Raw genomic sequence first — 19,365 nt, 5'->3', positions numbered from 1 at the left:
TCACCTTTTCTAAAGATTATTTTAAGGCCAGGTGCAGTGGCTCACGCCTGTACTCCCAGTACTTTGAGAGGCCGAGGCAGGTAGATCACTTGAGGTCAGGAGTTCCACATCAGCCTGGCCAACATGGTTAAACCGCGTCACTACCAAAAAATACAAAAATTAGCCAGGTGTGGTGGCGCGCGCCTGTAGTCCCAGCTACTCCGGAGGCTGAGGTGGGAGAATCGTTTGATCTGGGGAGGCAGAGGCTGCAGTGAGCCGAAATCGAGCCACTGGACTCTAGCCCGGGTGAAGAGTGAGACTCTAAAAAAAAAAAAAAAAGAAAGAAAGAAAGAAAAAAAGATTCTTTAAAGCCCCCAATGAGTTTCACTGCTGGCCTGATCTCACAATTCTCAATGGCTTTTTAAAAAAATCGTATTTCACTGAATATGAAGTGAGGTTAGATCACCATGCCAACTAGTGGCCTCATCAATACTGATGTGTGTGTATTTAAATCATTACGTTTCTCGGAGCCATCAGCTTTCACGCTGTAAATGCGTTTATGCTCTAGCAATGCCATGCCCGTTTCTATGCAGTAACCCGCCAGCTTGGGTATATGTTTCTTCGGGACCTGGGGTCAAGGAATAAACTCTCTGACTCTAAGCACCTTGAAAGCTACGAGGCCCAGAAACAAGGCCTGCATGCAAATGAATGCCCTAGGCAGGTCTGCTCGCTGGGTAACCTTCCCGCGCCGGGAGGCAGGGTGGCGGGTGGCGGAGGTCTTCCGGGCCCGGGAGGAAACCTGCCCGCGGCGCGCAGGCGAGCCCCCACCCCCGCTCCCCTTCTCCCGCCGGGATGCTGCCCCTCGCAGCTCGTCAGCCGGCCAAATGCATTCCAGAGCTGTGCACAAGACACACTTCTCCAGGCAGTCCTAGAAACCGGAGCCCGGAGCTGAGAGGGCGGGAGGGAGCGCGCGGCCGCCGCTGAGGTCATATTCACGCCGCCTCCCCGCCCTCGGCGGCTGTTCCCCTCAGCGCACACTTCCCAGGGCCTCGGTCCAGTCCGGTATAAATGTCTTTTAAACCGAGACAGCGCTCTCCTCCCCTTGCCCTCGGGCGCGGCCAAGGGATCCACCGCCAGGGCCTTTAAAACAAAACCAATGAATGAAGCGCTAGGGCGAGCGCGCGCGAGATGGCCATCGCGAAACCCAGCCGGGTCGAAATCGGGCCACCGACCCGCTCGCTCAGCTCCAAAACTCGCGGCGAAGCCCGCTCGGTGCTCCCTGCTTTTCCAATTTCTCCATGGCTCCGGCCGGGGCTCAATCCATTCTGGGAGCTTCTCTGCCCCCCACCTATCTCTCTCCCCTCCATCGGTACCCCCTCTACAGACCCGGGAGGGGGTGGCGGTGGCGGGGGGTTGGGGGGAGAAATAGCTTTTAGAAACCCGATCTGTTGTTTGCGAAACACAATCGCTTTTTTTTTTTTTTTTAAAGCGACAGGGTGTCTAGACGGCCACGTGACGAGGCCGGAGCCGGGCGCGCCACTGCGCAGTGGAACCAGCCGAGCAGAGGGCCGGAGGGGGGGTGCGGGGGGGCGGGGAGGAGGCGGCGGCGGCTGCGGCGGCTGGGGGCGGGGGAGGGAAGGGGGAGGAAGGGGGAGGGAAGGGGGCGGGGGCGGGAGGCCTTGCGGGAGGCGGTGAGCCCCGGGCACACTCGCTTGCTGCTCGGCGCACGGAAGATCCTGTCCCCGAGCCGCGCCAGCCGAGCCAGCCGGGCGCCGTGCTCGGTCCGCTCGCCGCGCGGGAGAGAGCTGCCTGAGACAGAGCCAGTCCGCCGGCGCCGAGCCGCCGAGCGCCCGGCCCCTGAGCCCCTGAGTGCGGCGCGGCGAGCCCCTGGCGGCGGCAGAAGGACCGGAGCGCCAGGAGAGGGCGGACCGGGGACAAGGAGGCTCCCGGGCGCGACGAGGAGAGTCTCGGAGGAGGAGGCGCCGAGAGGACACCGGGGCCTCCTGCCGCCGCAGCTGGGTCGAGGCGAGCAGCCCATGCGGGGAGCCTCGGCGGCCAGCCGCGGCCAGGGGAAGGGACACCGGCGGCCCCTGCACTAGCAAGCAGCTTGTGCCCGGGGGGGCGAGAACGCGCGACCCGTCTGGGGCCCTCCGCCGCCGCCGCGCCACCCTCCCCCGCGCTGTCAGCCCCGCCGGGCTCAGCCGCCGCAGCAGCATCTTCTGCCCCTGCGCCCCCGCCAGCCTCGAGGAAGTCCCCGCCGAGGACCTGGGCCCCCAGGAGCGCAGGAGGAAAGACCAGAGACTCCCCTAAACCACCCAGATGCGCAGGATTGAAGCGGTCTAGCCAAAGCTTTCTGTGGATTAAAAAAATACACGATTTTTTTTTTTTTTTTGGCAGAAGAAAAGGAGAGGAAGACCAGCGGGGCTTTGCAAGGAAACGGGGGGATGTAACTCGTGGATACATTTTTCCACTCATCAAACATCTTGTTATACTTTGTAAACATTTTCTTTTTTTAAACCCCAGTTCCAGCCGGACGCCCCCAGACCTCTGAGGTTCGAGGAGGTGGTGGTTTTCATTTGGGGCTTTGCATATTTGGTTGTTAGGTTTTGCGAGAGCCTTCTTATTTTGCCAGACATCTCATGCGGGGTGAAGTCCACTCGGCCCCCTCCCCTGAGTCTTCGTGTGCACGGAATTCGAGGAGATCCGGTTACTAAGGATATAGAGGAAAAAAATAAATCGCGTGCTTGCTTTTTTTTTTTTAATTGCCTGCTTCTCCCCACCCCCAAATTAAGTTGCTTAGCAAGGGGGAAAGAGGCTTTTTCCTTCTTCCAACAGCCCAGCCGAACGCCTTTCGTTTTTTGCCCCCGCGGACCTTCCATGTAGGAAGCCGAGGCTGGCGAGCCCGACATTCGGGAGCCACTGCGGGGGGGCCTCTTTTTGGGGAGGCGCCGACGGGGGCAGGCTCGGCCGTCCCCAGGGAAGCGGCGGCCGGGTTCCTCCGGGGCGCGCCGGGGCCGGAGAGCCGCGCAGGGCGCGGGCCGCGCGGGGTGGGGCAGCCGGAGCGCAGGCCCCCGATCCCCGGCGGGCGCCCCCGGGCCCCCGCGCGCGCCCCGGTCTCCGGGAGACTGGCGCATGCCACGGAGCGCCCCTCGGGCCGCCGCCGCTCCTGCCCGGGCCCCTGCTGCTGCTGCTGTCGCCTGCGCCTGCTGCCCCAACTCGGCGCCCGACTTCTTCATGGTGTGCGGAGGTCATGTTCGCTCCTTAGCAGGCAAACGACTTTTCTCCTCGCCTCCTCGCCCCGCATGTTCAGGACCAAACGATCTGCGCTCGTCCGGCGTCTCTGGAGGAGCCGTGCGCCCGGCGGCGAGGACGAGGAGGAGGGCGCGGGGGGAGGTGGAGGAGGAGGCGAGCTGCGGGGAGAAGGGGCGACGGACAGCCGAGCGCATGGGGCCGGTAGCGGCGGCCCGGGCAGGGCTGGATGCTGCCTGGGCAAGGCGGTGCGAGGTGCCAAAGGTCACCACCATCCCCACCCGCCAGCCGCGGGCGCCGGCGCGGCCGGGGGCGCCGAGGCGGATCTGAAGGCGCTCACGCACTCGGTGCTCAAGAAACTGAAGGAGCGGCAGCTGGAGCTGCTGCTCCAGGCCGTGGAGTCCCGCGGCGGGACGCGCACCGCGTGCCTCCTGCTGCCCGGCCGCCTGGACTGCAGGCTGGGCCCGGGGGCGCCCGCCGGCGCGCAGCCTGCGCAGCCGCCCTCGTCCTACTCGCTCCCCCTCCTGCTGTGCAAAGTGTTCAGGTGGCCGGATCTCAGGCATTCCTCGGAAGTCAAGAGGCTGTGTTGCTGTGAATCTTACGGGAAGATCAACCCCGAGCTGGTGTGCTGCAACCCCCATCACCTTAGCCGACTCTGCGAACTAGGTGAGAAGTTGTCCCCCTACCCCCAACATTTTCCGGAGCGCCAGTGCTGGAAGAAAAGCCCCTAGGGCAGTGCGTTTGTGCAGCCATCCCTCCAGTGGGGAGTGTGCACACCCTCCTGGGAGAGTGTGCATACCCTCCTGGGAGAGTGTGCATACCCTCCTGGGAAGAGACTGGGGGCTGAAAGTAGAGAAGAGACAAGGGGAAACTCAAAGGGCATTCCCTGGGGGTTCCCTTCCAGGTTTTCTCCTGTGTTGCCCCGAAGGGGTCTACGGGCACTGCTCCTGCAGTCTGCGGTTAAAAATTAGACGCCTTCATTTCCGGATCAACAAGGGGGTGCAGAGGGAGGTGGGGGGGGTCACGCCTCCCCGCACCCGGAAAGACGTTGAGGTGTGTGGCCGAGTTGGATTTGGTCCAGGCCCGCCAAGGAAGGCTGGGAGAAGCGTGCTATAAAGGCTGGAAGGTCTCCGTATTTACTCCTTTAGTAAATACGGAGAATCACGTCGAACACCAGTGGCCCAGATACTGTCGTGGCCGCGCACCTTTGGAGTTTTGGGGCAAAGAGAGTTGGATGGAAGGCCGAACTGGGTATCTGTCTCCTTTCAACTCTGCCAGCCCCAGGGTGCAGAGGAACAAACAGGCAGGAGAAGTTGGGTGTCCCCTACTTTTTCCTTCCTTCCGCACAGATAAGTCTGTAGATTAGTGGGGCCCCGGCGCCTCAGTGACGTTGTCGCCTCTTACTGCGCTGGGGCCTGGGCTTCTCGGCTGAGACCCTGAAACTCCTTTCCTTTTATCCTCTCAGCTTTCTCCATTCCTTCCTTTACTCTACGTCTCTGTACACAGAGTGTGATGTGAGGGTTCACCCCGGGCGCCCGCAGATCCCCCACGTTCCCCAGCACGCTTGGGATGCATCTCCCCAGTGCGCTAGGAATGGGCAGCCCCGTGTCCCCCGCGCGAGTGCCGAGCGGACCGGCGGGGGCAGAGGTGAATTGCACGCCTGGGGGGCGGGCCGGGGCGGGGAGCCGAGGTTGCTGGGAGCTGGGTCTGGAGTCCGAGGACGGGGAGGGGGCATGGTCGCCCCCCGCCCTGTGAACTGTGAAGTGCGCGGCTCCGGCCGAGCCGGTGGTTTCCAGCCGGGCCAGCCGAGCGCGGCGGCTGCGGCCGCAGACGTGGAGGAGCGGAGCGCCGAGGCTGGCGCCAGGCGGCCTCTTTTGTTTATCTGACAGCTAAATATCAAGGCAATCACCGCCTCGCGGCCCTGCCTCCAACCCCCACAGCTAAGACAAACAGTTGGGCTAAAAGAATGCCTCTGTTATCATAAGTTTCTATCTCTCTTCTCATGGCTGGGCCTTTATTTTCTCTTGCTTTTTTAATTTCAGAGTCTCCCCCCCCTCCTTACTCCAGATACCCGATGGATTTTCTCAAACCAACTGGTGAGTAGATGATTTTTAAAATATCCTGCTTATCTTAAGTTAGAAATAGAGCCTCTAGAACCTGGCTTTTTGTGTGTAGGCAAAGGCTTGGGGAGGTGCTGGGCTTCACGTTGGTTCTAGGTTTCCTCTGTTGGAAGTTTGGTGAATTTTTCTGTTGTGGCTGGGGTTTTTGCTGTTTTTGCAAAGACGTTCCCTTGATATGCTTTACATTTTGTTCCTTTTTCATGTATTTGTGCTGTGTAGCCGGTGGGCTCAGCTTTAACACATGGAAGCTTTAGTCCAGAGAGAAGTGTCTTGGAAACCAAATAGGACTGGTTGATGGGGATAACTCGGAGACTTAGTGAGTGCCAGGAGCATCAGTGAGAATAATGGAAAGGGTGATTCGATAGATGGGAAGAAGGTTTAAAAAGGTGCAAAGAAGACTTTGGTCTGGGGTAGACACTAGAACTTTTCAGAAGTATAGGCAACAGCCAGTAAAAGGGGGGTAGGTTCCTCCTGCTCCAGTCACCTGCAAGTCAGTCCTCTCCCGGGGTTTTCTCAGTATTCGCCATAGGGGCTATCAAAGTTTGGAGCATAGCTCTGCCTGTCTGCTGCTTTGTCACTGGCTGGCATGAAGCCACGGCAGAAGCCCATTTGAGACTGGCACCAGCCCTGTTGTGGTTGTCTGCATTCAACTTCTGGCCGGCAGCAGCACAGGGGTCCATCCTCTGGACATCACAGTGCTGGGGACAGGGTCAGCAAAATGAACTTGGGGGTGACAACAAGGACAAACCCAAATTCCTGGAGCTCCCTCTTACAGTAGGAGATAGATCTGTTTGCTAAAAGTACAGGTTGTATGTAACCTTGGTTTTTGTGCCTGTATACTGGTGCCTGAAAAAACATTAATACTTGGGACATTTTTATTTTGCCAAGGTTCTGGGAGAAGGAAAAGTGAAGGGTTGGGCACTATTTAGCTCCTGGAATTCTGCAAGTCCTTCCGCCTCCTGCGTTTTGGCTGTTGGGCCTTTCCCCCCACTAATTAAAAGTTTTGCTGGGGCGTTGTCATAAATTAAATAGTTTAATGAACGTGTAACCGAAGCCCATACTCTGCAGCCAGTCCTCCTGGGACTCTACCAGCTCCCTCAAGTTGGGAAGGCGTTCCTGCTTGCCTGGTGCCGGTCTAATAAGTGGCCCGCAAAGCATGTGATATTTTGCTTTCGATTTACAAAACACCAGATAAATGGTTATTAATGAGGAGATACCCAGCTCTCTGTATTTGTAACAAACGTTAACTGGAATTACCAAGCTCTGTTTTCCTAAAGACTGTAACTTGACTGGGTTTTGGCTTAAAGAATCAAGAATTCTTTTATGAAGTTCGTTTTCCAAGGGGCCACCTCTGACCTGTTTTTGTTTGTCCTTCCATATTCTTCAAATTTGGAGGTTTTCCTTAAAAGAGAGAGAACAGTGACCTTAGCCCCAGGGATAAAGACCAGCAGGGGTAAATGTTCCCAGAAACCTCCAAAAACCATAGAAAAGAAAGGCCATGTTCCCTTGGGTTTCCTGCAGAGACACTGGGATAAATCTGTTCTCAGGATTTAAGCAGTCATTCTGCCAGGCCAGGGCCTCATTTTCGGTGAGTGGAGTGATATATTTATTCATTAGCAAGTGTTGACATTAGGTAGCAAAATGTGTGTAAACAGAGAAGCCACAAAGACAGGAATGTGCCATTTCCAAGGGGGAGAAAAGTTCTCCAGATCAGCCAATAGGAAGTGATTAACCTGCCAATCGGAAACTAAGACAGCTGGTTACTCACCCAAAACGTTTTGTTGAAAATATAACAAAAAAAGAAATGAGAAAAGGCGCTGCTGTGTAAGAATTTAGCATCAGTAATAGACAAAGCCCCCATGAAGGGAATTGTCCTGCCACATTGGAGGACAGCCAGGTCTGGAGCTGGAGCACACCCCCCTCTCACAGGTCTGGGGCTGGTTTTGCCAGCTGCTGTGGCCGGGGGCATTGAGGTCAGACCACAGATGGGCGCTGACCCAGGTCTTCATCCCCATTTTGCGTATGGGAGAATGTTTGGCCCGGGAATCTACATGGACCATTTACATTCTTCAGTTTCTATGTCCCTTAGGTTGAATTTTTGGTCTTGGGTTACTAGATGAAACAGGCACAAAGTTTTACAGTGGACAACTGTTAAAATCTTAACCAGTTGCACAACTAAAGGAATACATCCTGTGAAGTCTCCATCTTAGGAAAAGGTGATGGGAATGGGGCTGGGGCCTGGTACCCTGCAGCCTTTGGAGACACAGAGGGCTCAAAGCTAGGAACTCCATTTTGCTATAATTTAACCCACTCCACTCAGCGTCTGGGAGGCCTGGACTTTAGACACCTAGGTACTGTGTGGTCCAACCAGCAGAGCCTTCTTTGAAAGAGTGTTCACATGACTGAACCTAGGGGAGGCCAGTTGTGACTTAGAAAGACACCCCCACTTCCGCATCCCACAAGAAGTCAGAATTTGCTGTTTAAAGCTGGATCTCGGGGATAGCTGTGTGGGCTCTGCTTCCCGTGTTTCATTGTATCTGATGGTCTGAAAGGTTTGAGGAATGGCTGGCCTTGGGGGGTTGCTGGGTGAGCTCTTGAGGGACCCAGGTGGCCAGTATCCATTGGCAGATCCAGCCTGCAAATCCAGATCGGAAGTCTGGCGTCTTGACCTGAGATCTGGCACCGCGTTTCCCTCTTAACCGAGGTCCCTCTTAACTTTTCTAGGCCTCTTTTAAAATCAGCATGATGAAAGAGATTAGGTCATTCATTCATTTATTCATTCATTGGTTCAGTCATTCATTTTACAGGCATGATGATGTGCCTACCTAGAAATTTGAGGATTCCGATGCAGTGCTGTGTTCTTTTTTTTTCCGAGACAGTCTCACTCTGTGCCCAGGCTGGAGTGCAGTGGCCCGATCTCGGCTCACTGCAAGCTCCACCTCCCAGGTTCACACCATTGTCCTGCCTCAGCCTCCCGAGCAGCTGGGACTACAGGTGCCCGTCACCATGCCCAGCTAATTTTTTGTATTTTTAGTAGAGACGGGGTTTCACCGAGTTAGCCAGGATGGTCTGGATCTCCTGACCTCGTGTGATCCGCCCACCTCGGCCTCCCAAAGTGCTGGCATTACAGGCGTGAGCCACCGCACCTGGCAGTGCTGTGTTCTTTTATAACCAGGGTTCATTTGAGTTCTGGGTTGGTTGAACTACCTGGGGCAGAGCTGGGACCCTTGGGGTACAGTGGTGAGTAGGGGCTCCTCTGTCTTTAACAGTACTTAGGAAGCTCAGAACGCAGTTGCTGAGACTATCGTGGGACTCCCAGCTCCTTTACCTTGTACTCATTCTCAATAGTTCACTCCTTGGCTGCTCCCCAGGGTTGGGTTTTCAAAGACTCTGTTGGAGCTGCTCGGAGAAAGGAATGAGTCTTTTTCTCTCGCAGAACCTAGTGCTTACCAAGTGCTTGATAACACTTAGTGTTGCGTGAGTCAGGAGTGGCCTAGAGCTTCTGTCTGCCAGCCAGCCTGGGCTCTGGGGAACAGGCGACACAGGCCTAAGGTGAGACCCTGACTTCAGAGATCTGTCTATGCGGAGCTTTTCTGTGGGTGAGAGATGGAGGTATGGCTCCTTTAACCTTGAGGCCAGTCTGGATGGCCTGGCCACCTCCAGGAAAGAGGGTAGGGACTCCATAGCCTGCCTGGGGAGTGAGAGCCATGGGATAGGGCTGGACTCTTGGGAATAGCCCAGCTCACTGGGTGGCCCTTTGAGCTAGTCAGTGACGCCTCAGTTTACCTGGCTGCCTATGGAACAGGTATACTTTGCTTCTTCACAGGGGTGGTAGGGAGGCTTAATTAACGTTTGTAAATCCCTCTTGAGATCAAAGCCACTGCAGAAGGGCAGAGCACCATTTCACAAAAATGCTTGTGGTTGCCTGTGTGGAGCTGGCTTACCTTTGATCTGAGATGGGCTGACACCCTGAATGTGGTCTCAGCTCTGCTCTGAGATGCCCGGCTTTTCCTTTGAAACACACCTTGCCCCTGGGATTCTGCCAGCCAAAGGTGGCGGGGAGTGGCTGTGGATAAGTCATCATGTTTAATGTGGGGGTGTCTTCCATCTGGGAGGAGTGGGTGGAGGAGAGGGTTGAGAAGCCTATCTCTAGAAAATGATGAAGGCCATCAAAATGGTTTAGAAAGTGCAGGGTATACACCATTTAACAAGTAACTCCATTTCCTGCCTGCCTCTATTGTTTTCTGTTTGATTAAGTGTATCCTGTAAAACTGTATATTCCTGTTAGGAATTAGACTTTACCCTGATAAAATGAGATTACACACACAGTCTTCTTTCCCCCCTACCCACCGCAGCCACCTCACCCCCACGCCTGCCTCCACTTCTGCCCCTCACCCGCTTAGGAGAGTTCTTGAAAAGTTGTCCTTCCAGCCTTGAGAATGTGGGAGAGGGAGTGACCCTGAGTTAGAGAGAGAAACTTAGCATTAAGAGGGGCAGACAGCAGAAACCCAGAGATGGTTTGGGGCTATGTGTAGGCCACTAAAGGATTCCCATGGGCTACTTGCCCGTCTGCTCTTTTTTTTGCCTTTCCTATTTGCCAGCATGGCCAAGTGGTTCCAACTGGAAACCCACAGGGACATTGTCCTGGTGGCCTGGGGTAGGAGGCCTGGTGTCTGCACGATCCAACCTGTTGTGTTTGCTGCGGACCTGGGCAGCACCTTTCCTTAGCCGGGCTCTCTCCTAGGACTTCAGGGAGTTTGGCGCTGCCAGTGGTGCATGACAAGCTTACAGGGTCTTGTGTATTTGTGTTTCATGGGACTAATGAGTTGTGGTTCATGGACATTAGGTTTTGCTTTAATTGCTTGGAGGGCGGTTGTGGAGACTCTGTTTCTCAGCTGGAATTGTCATTATCCTCATTAACGGTGAGGTCACTGTGCAGAGTACCTGAGGGTGACAGAAGTTGAAGAGAAGTCTAGTTAAGGGCAGATGCAATCTAAAGGTAAAAATCAGTGAGGAAACTCCGAGTGTTGGGTGCCAAACGTTTTATAGGAACTGAGGGCAGAGAGCCTTAGCAGGTCTGGGGTTGCCTGGGAAGGTTTCCAGAGATGAGGGGTTTGGACTAGCCCGGGAGAGGTAGAACATTTCCCCTCCGGCTCGGAGCCTTGCTGAGAATGTTCTCTGTCTTGATCTGGTGGTGGTTACACAGGTGTATACATGAGTAACATTCATTGCGTCTACTTGGGATTTTGTATACTTTGCTCTACTTAAGTTAGTCCTCAATTAAAAAAGGGGAAAGAAGTCCCGGCAGCCCAACATCAATCTTGAGAATGTTTTCAAGAACTGGGAAACCTGTCTTTAAAAGGATGAAGGCAGAGAGGACATGGGCTCCAAGGAGAGAGGCTTCTGCCCTTGATGAGGGATGACAGAGCAACCAGGGTTGAGAAAGTCCAACCCAAACCTCCTTTGACCTTGGGAACCACCTGGTATCCGTAATGGGGGACTGGTAATGCAAGAGAAATTCCAGCCAGTCTCATTGAGCCTGACTCGAGTAATGATTAACTGGCCGCCCGGAGCCCAGACGGGTGACAAGGTGCTGTGGTCTGTCTTATGATGGGCAGTGAAGCCTGAGCAGACCATTAATAATCAGCATCAAGGCCGCGAGTCAGCCTTTTGGAATGTGTGGTTTGTCTTTCATGCTGTTTAGAGCGTGCTTAAAGATGGATCTTGGTGTTTTTATTTGTGTATTTATTTCTTTCTCTCCCCTTTTCAAATCCACAGCAGACTGTCCAGATGCTGTGCCTTCCTCCGCTGAAACAGGGGGAACGAATTATCTGGCCCCTGGGGGGCTTTCAGGTAAGATGCTTTCTCTTATTTTCCTGGCAATTCCAACGTTTTTTGAAATTGCTAAAGACTGGAGGAATGGGGGTGGCCTTCTGCCACCCCAGCTGGTCTGGACTTCATTCTCATTTTTATATGCCTTAAGTTGGATGCATCGGTGGTGACATTGTGGTGCCCTTCAGCTCCTCATCCTGCAGTCCTTTACGCTCTGGACACTGGATCCATTCCGTGGACGGGGAGACAAGAGCGAGCTGGGGACTGCTTTGGTGTGTGAAATGTTGCCCGGTTATTTTTAAGCAGCTCCTGGCTTGGGGGGCTTCAGCTTGGTGACTTTGGTGTCATTAACTCATGCATTTGAGCTCTCTTTTTGCTTTTGCTCTTTGCGCATGGGGGATGTAAAGGGAATGGACCCACCTTTAGGGAACTTGTTGAAGACAGATCCCAAGCGTACGATGGGATTTCAGAGTAGATCTGAGGCTTCCCTCCCAAGTTCTGATTCCCAGCCCAGCTTGCTGCAGGATTTTGCAGCACATGTCTGGGGCTGGGAGCACCAGGGTGGGAGCACTGCCAACAGTAGGAGCTATAATTGTTCCCTAGCGGGGCAGGTTTTCCTCAGGGCTCACAGGTATGCGTGAAGGCCTGGAATGCCAGTGCTGGGGGGTCACGGGGCTGGCTGACAGGCACGGGGTAGCCAGAGCATTGTTGTTCCTGAGGATGCGAAAAGAGGGCAGTACTTAGAGAAACTCACTGGCTATGTACATGGGACGCATTTCATGTTGTTCTGAAGAAATCCTATTTCTACCTGTTTTTCCATCCCCACCATGTCATCACTAGATTTTCTAAGAACTGGCTGAAGCAAGAGGGAAAACGACCTTAAAAACAGAAATTCCAGCAGAGTTTTGGGCATTTGGCATTTCCTTGCCTGTAGGATCACGTGGTAGCAGCTCGAATAGAAGCTGTGCCCTGTTGTGGTGTATCCTCTTGTGTGAGGGGCACCCTTTTTTGTGGGGTGCCTGCTCTGACTACTTGGTGGTGTGTCCTCCATGGCTGGCTCAGGCAAAGTTCATTCCCGGACGGCTCCCTCCCCGGCTCTCCTCTTCAGGAACTGAGCTTGCTGAGAACGTCTTTAGGGAGACCCTTGTTTGTTTTCATTTCAATGCAATATATACTCTGTTATCCGAGACTGAGGGTATTGTTTACTCAAAGCTTCTAATGAGAATTGAGCAGGAAAAAGAGGGACCTAGAGAAGGGAGGGGGCTTCAGGCAGTACGGTGGGAGTGGACAGAGGAGTTGAGGAGGGAGAAAAGGCAGCAGTGTGTGAACTGCATCTTTTCTGCTTTCTAAGGCTGAGAGAGTTCTTGAAAGAAAGAAGGCCAATGAGAGGAAAGGGTCTCAGCAGAATAACACGCTCAGGATGTTGTTAGATGGTTTTATTTTTTAAACCCTGAATGTGCAGGGAGGAGCCCCGGCCCCTCCAAACCACATGAAATAAGCAAGGGAAGTGGCAGCTTTTGAAAGGGTCCTTTCGGAAGGTTTGTCTTATTGATAACATCTTGTCTGTCTCCCCTGCCAGAGGAAATGACGACACCAGGCTGAGATACCAGCCTGAGTGCCTCGTCACTCGCCCGTGCCATGTGACCTGTGAAGCCCTCAGGAGATGGGTGGGCTTTTTTTTTTTTCTTTTTTGACAAAGTCTCGCTCTGTCGCCCAGGCTGGAGTGCAGTGGCGCGATTTCGGCTCACACAGACGGAGTCTTGCTCTGTCACCAGGCTGGAGTGCAGTGGCGCGATTTCGGCTCACTGCAACCTCCACCTCCCAGGTTCAAGCAATTCTCCTGCCTCAGCCTCCCAAGTAGCTGGGATTACAGGCATCCACCACTGTGCCCAGCTAATTTTTTGTATTTTTAGTAGAGATGGGGTTTCGCCATGTTGGCCAGGCTGGTCTTGAACTCCTGACCTCGGATGATCCACCCACCCTTTCCTCCCCAAGTGCTGAGATTACAGGTGTGAGCCACTGCGCCGGGCCGATGGGTGGGCTTTTTTTCCCCAAAGCTCTTCCAGTCCTAGAAAGAAACTGGGGGTAAAACAATCATTAACTCCTTCCCCTCACCCCTCCAGGTAATTGTAGACACAGATATTAATAAGGAGCTGCCAGGAAGAAGCAGTGACTCTCTGAAGGGCAGTGTGGCTTCAGAAGACTGCAGAGAGAAAAGAGGGGGCCTTCCACATGGAAAGAGCATTTGTTTTGAATTTCAGCTCTTGATTTACTAATTCCAAAGGCTTCAAAGTTTGAGCTCTTTCTTCTTTCCGTTCAGAGTTGGTGCAGTGTATTCATAATGGGCCACGGTGGGGAGGGTACACTGTTTTGGGGGTTGATGTCACTGGCTTGGGGGCGTCTGGAGGGGAGGTGATGGGCACGGAGAAAACCTAGGGCTGTCCTCTTTGTAGCGAGAATGCCTTCCAAAAGGGAACTTTATTGGCCCCTGTCCAGGGCAGAGAGTTTTGTAAATGGAGAAAGCCCAAATCTCCTCCTTTTCAAGAAGTTGATCGTTCCATGGGGGGTGGCCTGGGTGTGTCTGCCTTGCTGTGGATGAGGCCAGTGGCTGGATGTGGCAGGGCTGGATGGGGGAAGGGGCATAGCAGACACTGAGGTTGGGGGGTGGGAGCCTGGCAGCAAGGTGGGGAGCAGTGAAAACTGAGGAGTTTCTCCCTCCTCCTCCTTGAAATAACCTCTCTGAGCCTCTTTCACAGGCCCTGTGTGCTGTTTTGCTTCCTGTCCTGCCCTGGCTGAGAGCGGGCTTAATGAATGGGGCTCAGTTTAGGGTGGGAGGAAGGTCGGCAGCAGGAGCCAGGGCTTGATTCTCTTGGCAAGGGAAGAAGGGAAAGAAAAAACAGCCGAATGTGAAAATGTGGTGCCTCGGAGGTGGGGGTGGGGTGTGCTCAAAGGCCCGTCCTCTCCTGAAATGCAGGGGTGACTCCAAGGCTGGCCCTTCCCTTTCCTGCGCCCTTGCAAACTGCCCGGGAGGAAGGGGAGTGGGCGGGTAGGAGCCCGGGGGCGGGGCTGCTGGCTGCAGGTTGGAATTCCAGCATTGCAGCTTTGTTTTGGGGGGGTGTGGGGGGGTGGGTAGACGACAGGCCTGGTCGTTAGGGACTTGCAGTGAAACACACCCCACCCCTGCAAGTTTCCTCGGTCTGGGAAAACGGGACATTTTTAGAAGGCAGTGACTTGCTTCCAGGAGATTGTACTTTCATTTTTGACAGCTGGCTCTCTGAGACAGATGGATTGCTGGGTGCAATCTTGTGTGTGTATGTGTGTGTGTGTGTTTTGGGGGGGGTGGGTGAGTGGGTGGGTGGGTGTTGCCGCAGACGTACAGATAGACAATCCCGTGCGCAAACACATGAGAGCGTGCGGATGCTCACAGGCAGGCTCTGGGATAGGGTGGGTCCCTGTCGCTGGGGTGGGTTGATGTCAGGGCGGCCTCTCCAAGAGGTTGTGGACTTGTGGGGTGGAGTTTGTGGATTGATTCTGCTTTGTGATTTGGCAGTCTGTGCCTGACTCTCTGGGATGGGTGTCTTTTGAAAGGCATGCAACTCCAGAACAGGTCCTTGCTGCTGCTTGGACATGGATGTGTCATGGCTCAGGAAGATCACCTGGGAGAGGTCTGATGTAGCTGGGAAGCCTCTAGGCTCAGCTCCGTCGTGGAAATGGAAAGGATTTGCTCCCAGAGCTTTCCGGGGATCACTGGGAATGCAGAGCATGTGTTGGAAGCTATCATCTTTGCAGCCTCCATCTGGAGTTTCTGTCTGGGGGCTTTCATTTTGCCTGTCTGCTGTCCTGGTTTGAGTGGGTTGAGGGAGCAGCATCTCCCTTGTGAGTTGTAGGTTATTCAGCTGCAGACTCATCTTCTAGCCTCCTCCTTTATATATGAATGTCTGGAGCTGGCTGGGCCTCAGCCATATGGACCTGCCCAGTTAGGGTAGGGATTGGAAGCCAGCAACCACTTGTAGTTATTTAAACTTCAAAAGAAGTGCTCCCATGGATCTCAAGGAGGGAGGTAGGAGGCAGTGGAGACAGAAGTGCTCACGTGTCCTGGGAAACTCCATCTCTTGGCTGTGCAAAGTCATGCTTGTTGGAGAGACCCGGCACCATGCCTCCAACCCAAGGGTGGCCAACTCTTTTGCTAAGGTCTTGAGATTCATATGTGGCTACTAGTTCCCAAGTCTGGGGGATGGGAGCGTCCTTGAGTCAGTATCCATTCAGCATCCAAGGATGTTTCTGTCTCCTTCTCTTTGATCCTTGCTGGCATCTGTCATAGTCTCAGAGGAGAGCCTTCAAAAATACCTATATAATCTGAAAATGCACCCCTGGCTCAGTCCACAGTTGACTTGGGCTCAAACCAAGTAGCTTAGGAAACATTGCTCCATCCTGTTTTAAGGAAAGTTAATCAGCTGCACGTGAACAATTATTCATTGTCTGGCTTGGAATTGTGATCATGAACTGGGAACCTGGGCCTGGGCGCCTGTTGCTCTGCTTTTAAATTAAGTCACCTCCCCCTGCCTGGCTACAAAACAGCTCATGGTTTCACTGAGGTCTCTAATGCCATTGTGGAGTGAGGGCAGGGGGCACAGGTTGAGCTCACAGGCATGTGGGCCTTTCACCCAAGTGCTCATGAGCGTGGACTTTGGGGGACTCAGGTGGACAGGTGCTTGTGACCATGAGCAAGCTCCTTCCTTCCCATCCCCTTAGTACCCTGCAGGCCACTGTGAGAAATGACAGTCTAGAACTCAGGGGACACCTTCTGCCTCTCCTTAAACACCTGCCAACAGGATGAGTCAGGGCTAGGGCGGGCTCACCTGGTGCACACCCACACCCTGGTGAAGACCAGTCCTGGACCCCGCCTCTTCTGCAGTGCCCCAGGTCATGCACTTCCCCCTGGAGAAGGGCTTACTGATAAAACCCGTTTTGTCCTGGAAAGAATGAGGCAGTCCGGCAGGGGTTAAATACAGGGTGACAGCATTTAAAATCTCTGGAGCATATTTGGGCTGCTCTGCCGGCCAGACAAGATGGTCTGCTGCCGCCTCACGCATCCTGTCCCCAGGCTGAACTGGGCCAGCAAAGGGGGAGGGCCAGGTGAAGGCCAGGCTTTGGGTGGTGTCACTTTTGGTGACACTGTAGCATGCTGATTGCCCCTCACTTCCTACACACACACACACATACACACACACACACACACACACACACACACACACACACGCCTTTACTTAGCAAAGCCTGACTGTAGCTGCGTAGACTTGTACACCTATGGGACCTCCGTGGCAAGCTCAGAGCCGGTGGAGCAGTGAAAAGGGAGGAAATGCCGAAGAATTCATGATCAAGTTTGGCTTCCTTTGCTTCTTTTTAAAATTTTTTAATTTTTTAATTTTTTTTTTTTAATTCGAGATGGAGTTTTGCTCTGTCGCCCAGGCTGGAGTGCAATGGCAGGATCTCGAGTCACTGCAACCTCTGCCTCCTGGATTCAAGGGACTCTCCTGCCTCAGCCTCTGAGTAGTTGGATTGCAGGCGTGCACCACCACGCCCGGCTAATTTGTGTACTTTTTTGTAGAGAGAGGGTTTTGCCATGTTGGTCAGGCTGGTCTCGAACTCCTGACCTCAGGTGATCTGCCCGCCTTGGCCTCCCAAAGTGCCGGGATTCCAGGCATGAGCCACTGCGCCCGGCCTCTTTGCTCCTTTATTATTGTTGTTACTGTGCCATAATTCCTTGCAGAATTATGATGGCCAGGCTGGTCTTTACTCCCTTCGGTCCAGGCCTTGAACTCGGAGCAGCACCCTCAAAGCAGTTGTCTTCACCTGGCAGAAGAAAAAAAAGGTGTAAAGTGCTGGTTCCTGGACTTGCTCGCACACTAAAATCCCTCGGGATTCAGCTTCCCAGTTAGCTTTTTTGCTTCTTTGTAGAGACGTTTGAGAGAAAACTATTATTAACTATACATGGTCCACTGTTTTGCTTTGCTGTCATGAATGGGATTGTAAAAGGGACCCATGGGACTGGGTTTCCTTTTGGGACGATGAAAATGTTCTGGAACTGTAGAGTGGTGATGGTTGCACAGTTCACCGAATGTATTCAATGCCATTGGTGGCACATTTTAAGTTATGTGTATTTTACCACAAGTTTGACCAAAAAATGGCCAGCGGTAGGTTTTAAATACATGTAGATACTTGGATAATCTATAAGGAACAGTGATTGTGGAGAGTAAAATTGGAGAGACTTCTGTTAGTTGCCTGGGACCTGATGATGGTAGACACTTGTTTTGGTGGCAGCCCTGAGGTCACATGGGAAATACATTGATGGACCAGGGAGCAAGGCTGGTAGCCTGCCTGGGATCTCGTGTGTGTGTGTGTGTGTGTGTGTGTGTGTTTTGAGATGGAGTCTCACTCTGTCACCCTGGCTGGAGGGCAGTGGCATGATCTCGGTTCACTACAACCTCCACCTCCTGGGTTCAAGCCATTCTCATGCCTCAGTATCCCTAGCAGCTGGGATTACAGGCGTGCCACACCATGCCTGGCTAATTTTTTTCTAGTAGAAAGGGCGTTTCACCATGTTGGCCAGACTGGTCTCGAACTCCTAACCTCAAGTGATCCTCCCGACTTAGCCTCCCAAAGTGCTGGCATTATAGGCGTGCGCCACCACGCCTGGCCTTCTGCTGTGTGTTACCTGAGCAAGCAGACACATCTGTGCTGATCCTTCGACCTTCCTTTTTTCTTCGTGGGTTCCAGAAATGAGAGACAGGAAAGTTCCCTCTGGTTTGATTCCCAGCCTGACTTTTCTGCTGGGGGAAGTGAATATGCTTGTTCTCACTCTGCGGGGTCCCCCTGGCCTGCCCATCCCAGTGACTGTGAACCAGGGTGGTGCCAGGGTTGGCTCCAAAAGCTGGTGATCCAGACCCTTCCTGGGCCGCTGGAGACCCCAGTCCCTGTGATGTCCTTGCCCAAGTTCTAGGGCTGCAGTGGCCGCAGGTGACTGGCCCGGGCACCCTCCCTTTGCGGGAGCCTCGTGAAAGGATACTCTAAGCACAGCCGCAGGGAGGTCACCACTGGCCCTACCACCTCTCGCTCGGTATTGAATGGCTAGCCCCAAGGCTGGCTGCCTGCCTACTGTCACACAGAGGCTTCCTCTCCGGGCTATTTTCAGCGGGAAGATATTATTAACTGCTGAGGCACAGTTCTCAATTTAGTGGTTAACACACCAAGAAAGCAACACTCACCTGATCCCGGCCACTCTACCTAAACCTGTTGGCTCACTTGGGGGACTCGGCTGCCCCCCAGCCTCTCTGTTTCTCTCTGTGGGTTCACCTGGGAGATGTGGGCTTCCACTCCCGTGGAAGGTGCCCCTGTGGATTCAGTATCTGCTAGAGAGAGAACCAGGCTTCTTATGAAGCCAACTCTTAAAAGGTGTAGAAAATGATCGTATTTATACTCTAAGATGGGGACATTTTTTGATAGGGGTGGGCACTGGCTGGGAAAAGGGACTTTCAGCGGTGTTGAGGACAGTTATTTAAAACAGGGTGATAACTTTCACCTTGTAAGTTAACAGGAAATATTGGGACAAGACAGGAAATTGCATCATCTTTTTTTTGAGAATAACTCCAGAAAAAAGTGGTTCGTGAAAGGTAGTGGCTGAGAAACGGCTAGCGTGTTTTCTGTTTTGTGTTTTTTTTTCTTCCCTTCCACTCCCACGAGAACGTGTAGGCCATTTTCTTTAAGAAAGAGGCTGTTTGAGAACTTTATGTTATTTTTATTATTTAAAAAAATATTTTACCAGAAGGGTCACCTTCAGTTGAAATGTTAACTGCCGCCTTATTTTCCATTTTACTAAAGAATCTTTCATGACTTTTTCAGCTTCCTTCCCCAAATGGTAAGGCCAAGCAGCTCTTGGCTGGAAGCTAATTTTGGTTTGGCTGCGGAGTCCTCAACACTGAGCCCCACCCAGTGTCATTAGCTCAGTTTTAACTTGCAAAAAAAAGATTGTATTTTTTTTTTTGATGGGGGGTACGTAAGAATTTACTCACGCCTTTAGCCTTTTTACCCACCCCCGGTACTGCCTTCCCCTAACAGAGGCACCTGGCACTTAGCCGCTGGGAACTCAGGGCTGCCTTCGTATTTTCAAGCCACCGTGTCCCCCTCA

The 19,365-nt window shown here is 53.4% G+C and overlaps 1 protein-coding gene across 2 annotated transcripts in view; it reads left to right on the top strand.

The window, feature by feature from the left end:
- Nucleotides 1–2,740: 2,740 nt before the first annotated feature.
- SMAD7 (SMAD family member 7) overlaps nucleotides 2,741–19,365 on the top strand; it is a 31,136-nt gene continuing 14,511 nt past the window's right edge. The window contains exons 1-3 of one of the 2 annotated variants that reach the window (XM_016933668.4): nucleotides 2,741–3,894; nucleotides 5,271–5,324; nucleotides 11,130–11,201. In XM_016933668.4, coding sequence (XP_016789157.2) covers nucleotides 3,282–3,894; nucleotides 5,271–5,324; nucleotides 11,130–11,201 — 739 coding nt within the window. In that variant the 5' untranslated portion in view covers nucleotides 2,741–3,281. Of the gene's footprint in view, nucleotides 3,895–5,270; nucleotides 5,325–11,126; nucleotides 11,202–19,365 lie in introns of both variants that reach the window. The other variant, XM_016933667.4, reaches the window with a different exon arrangement.

Source organism: Pan troglodytes, chromosome 17, assembly GCF_028858775.2.
Source record: "Pan troglodytes isolate AG18354 chromosome 17, NHGRI_mPanTro3-v2.0_pri, whole genome shotgun sequence".
NCBI lineage: Eukaryota > Metazoa > Chordata > Mammalia > Primates > Hominidae > Pan > Pan troglodytes.
Note: the sequence above shows the minus strand (reverse complement) of the source record. Positions and strands in the feature narration are given on the sequence as shown.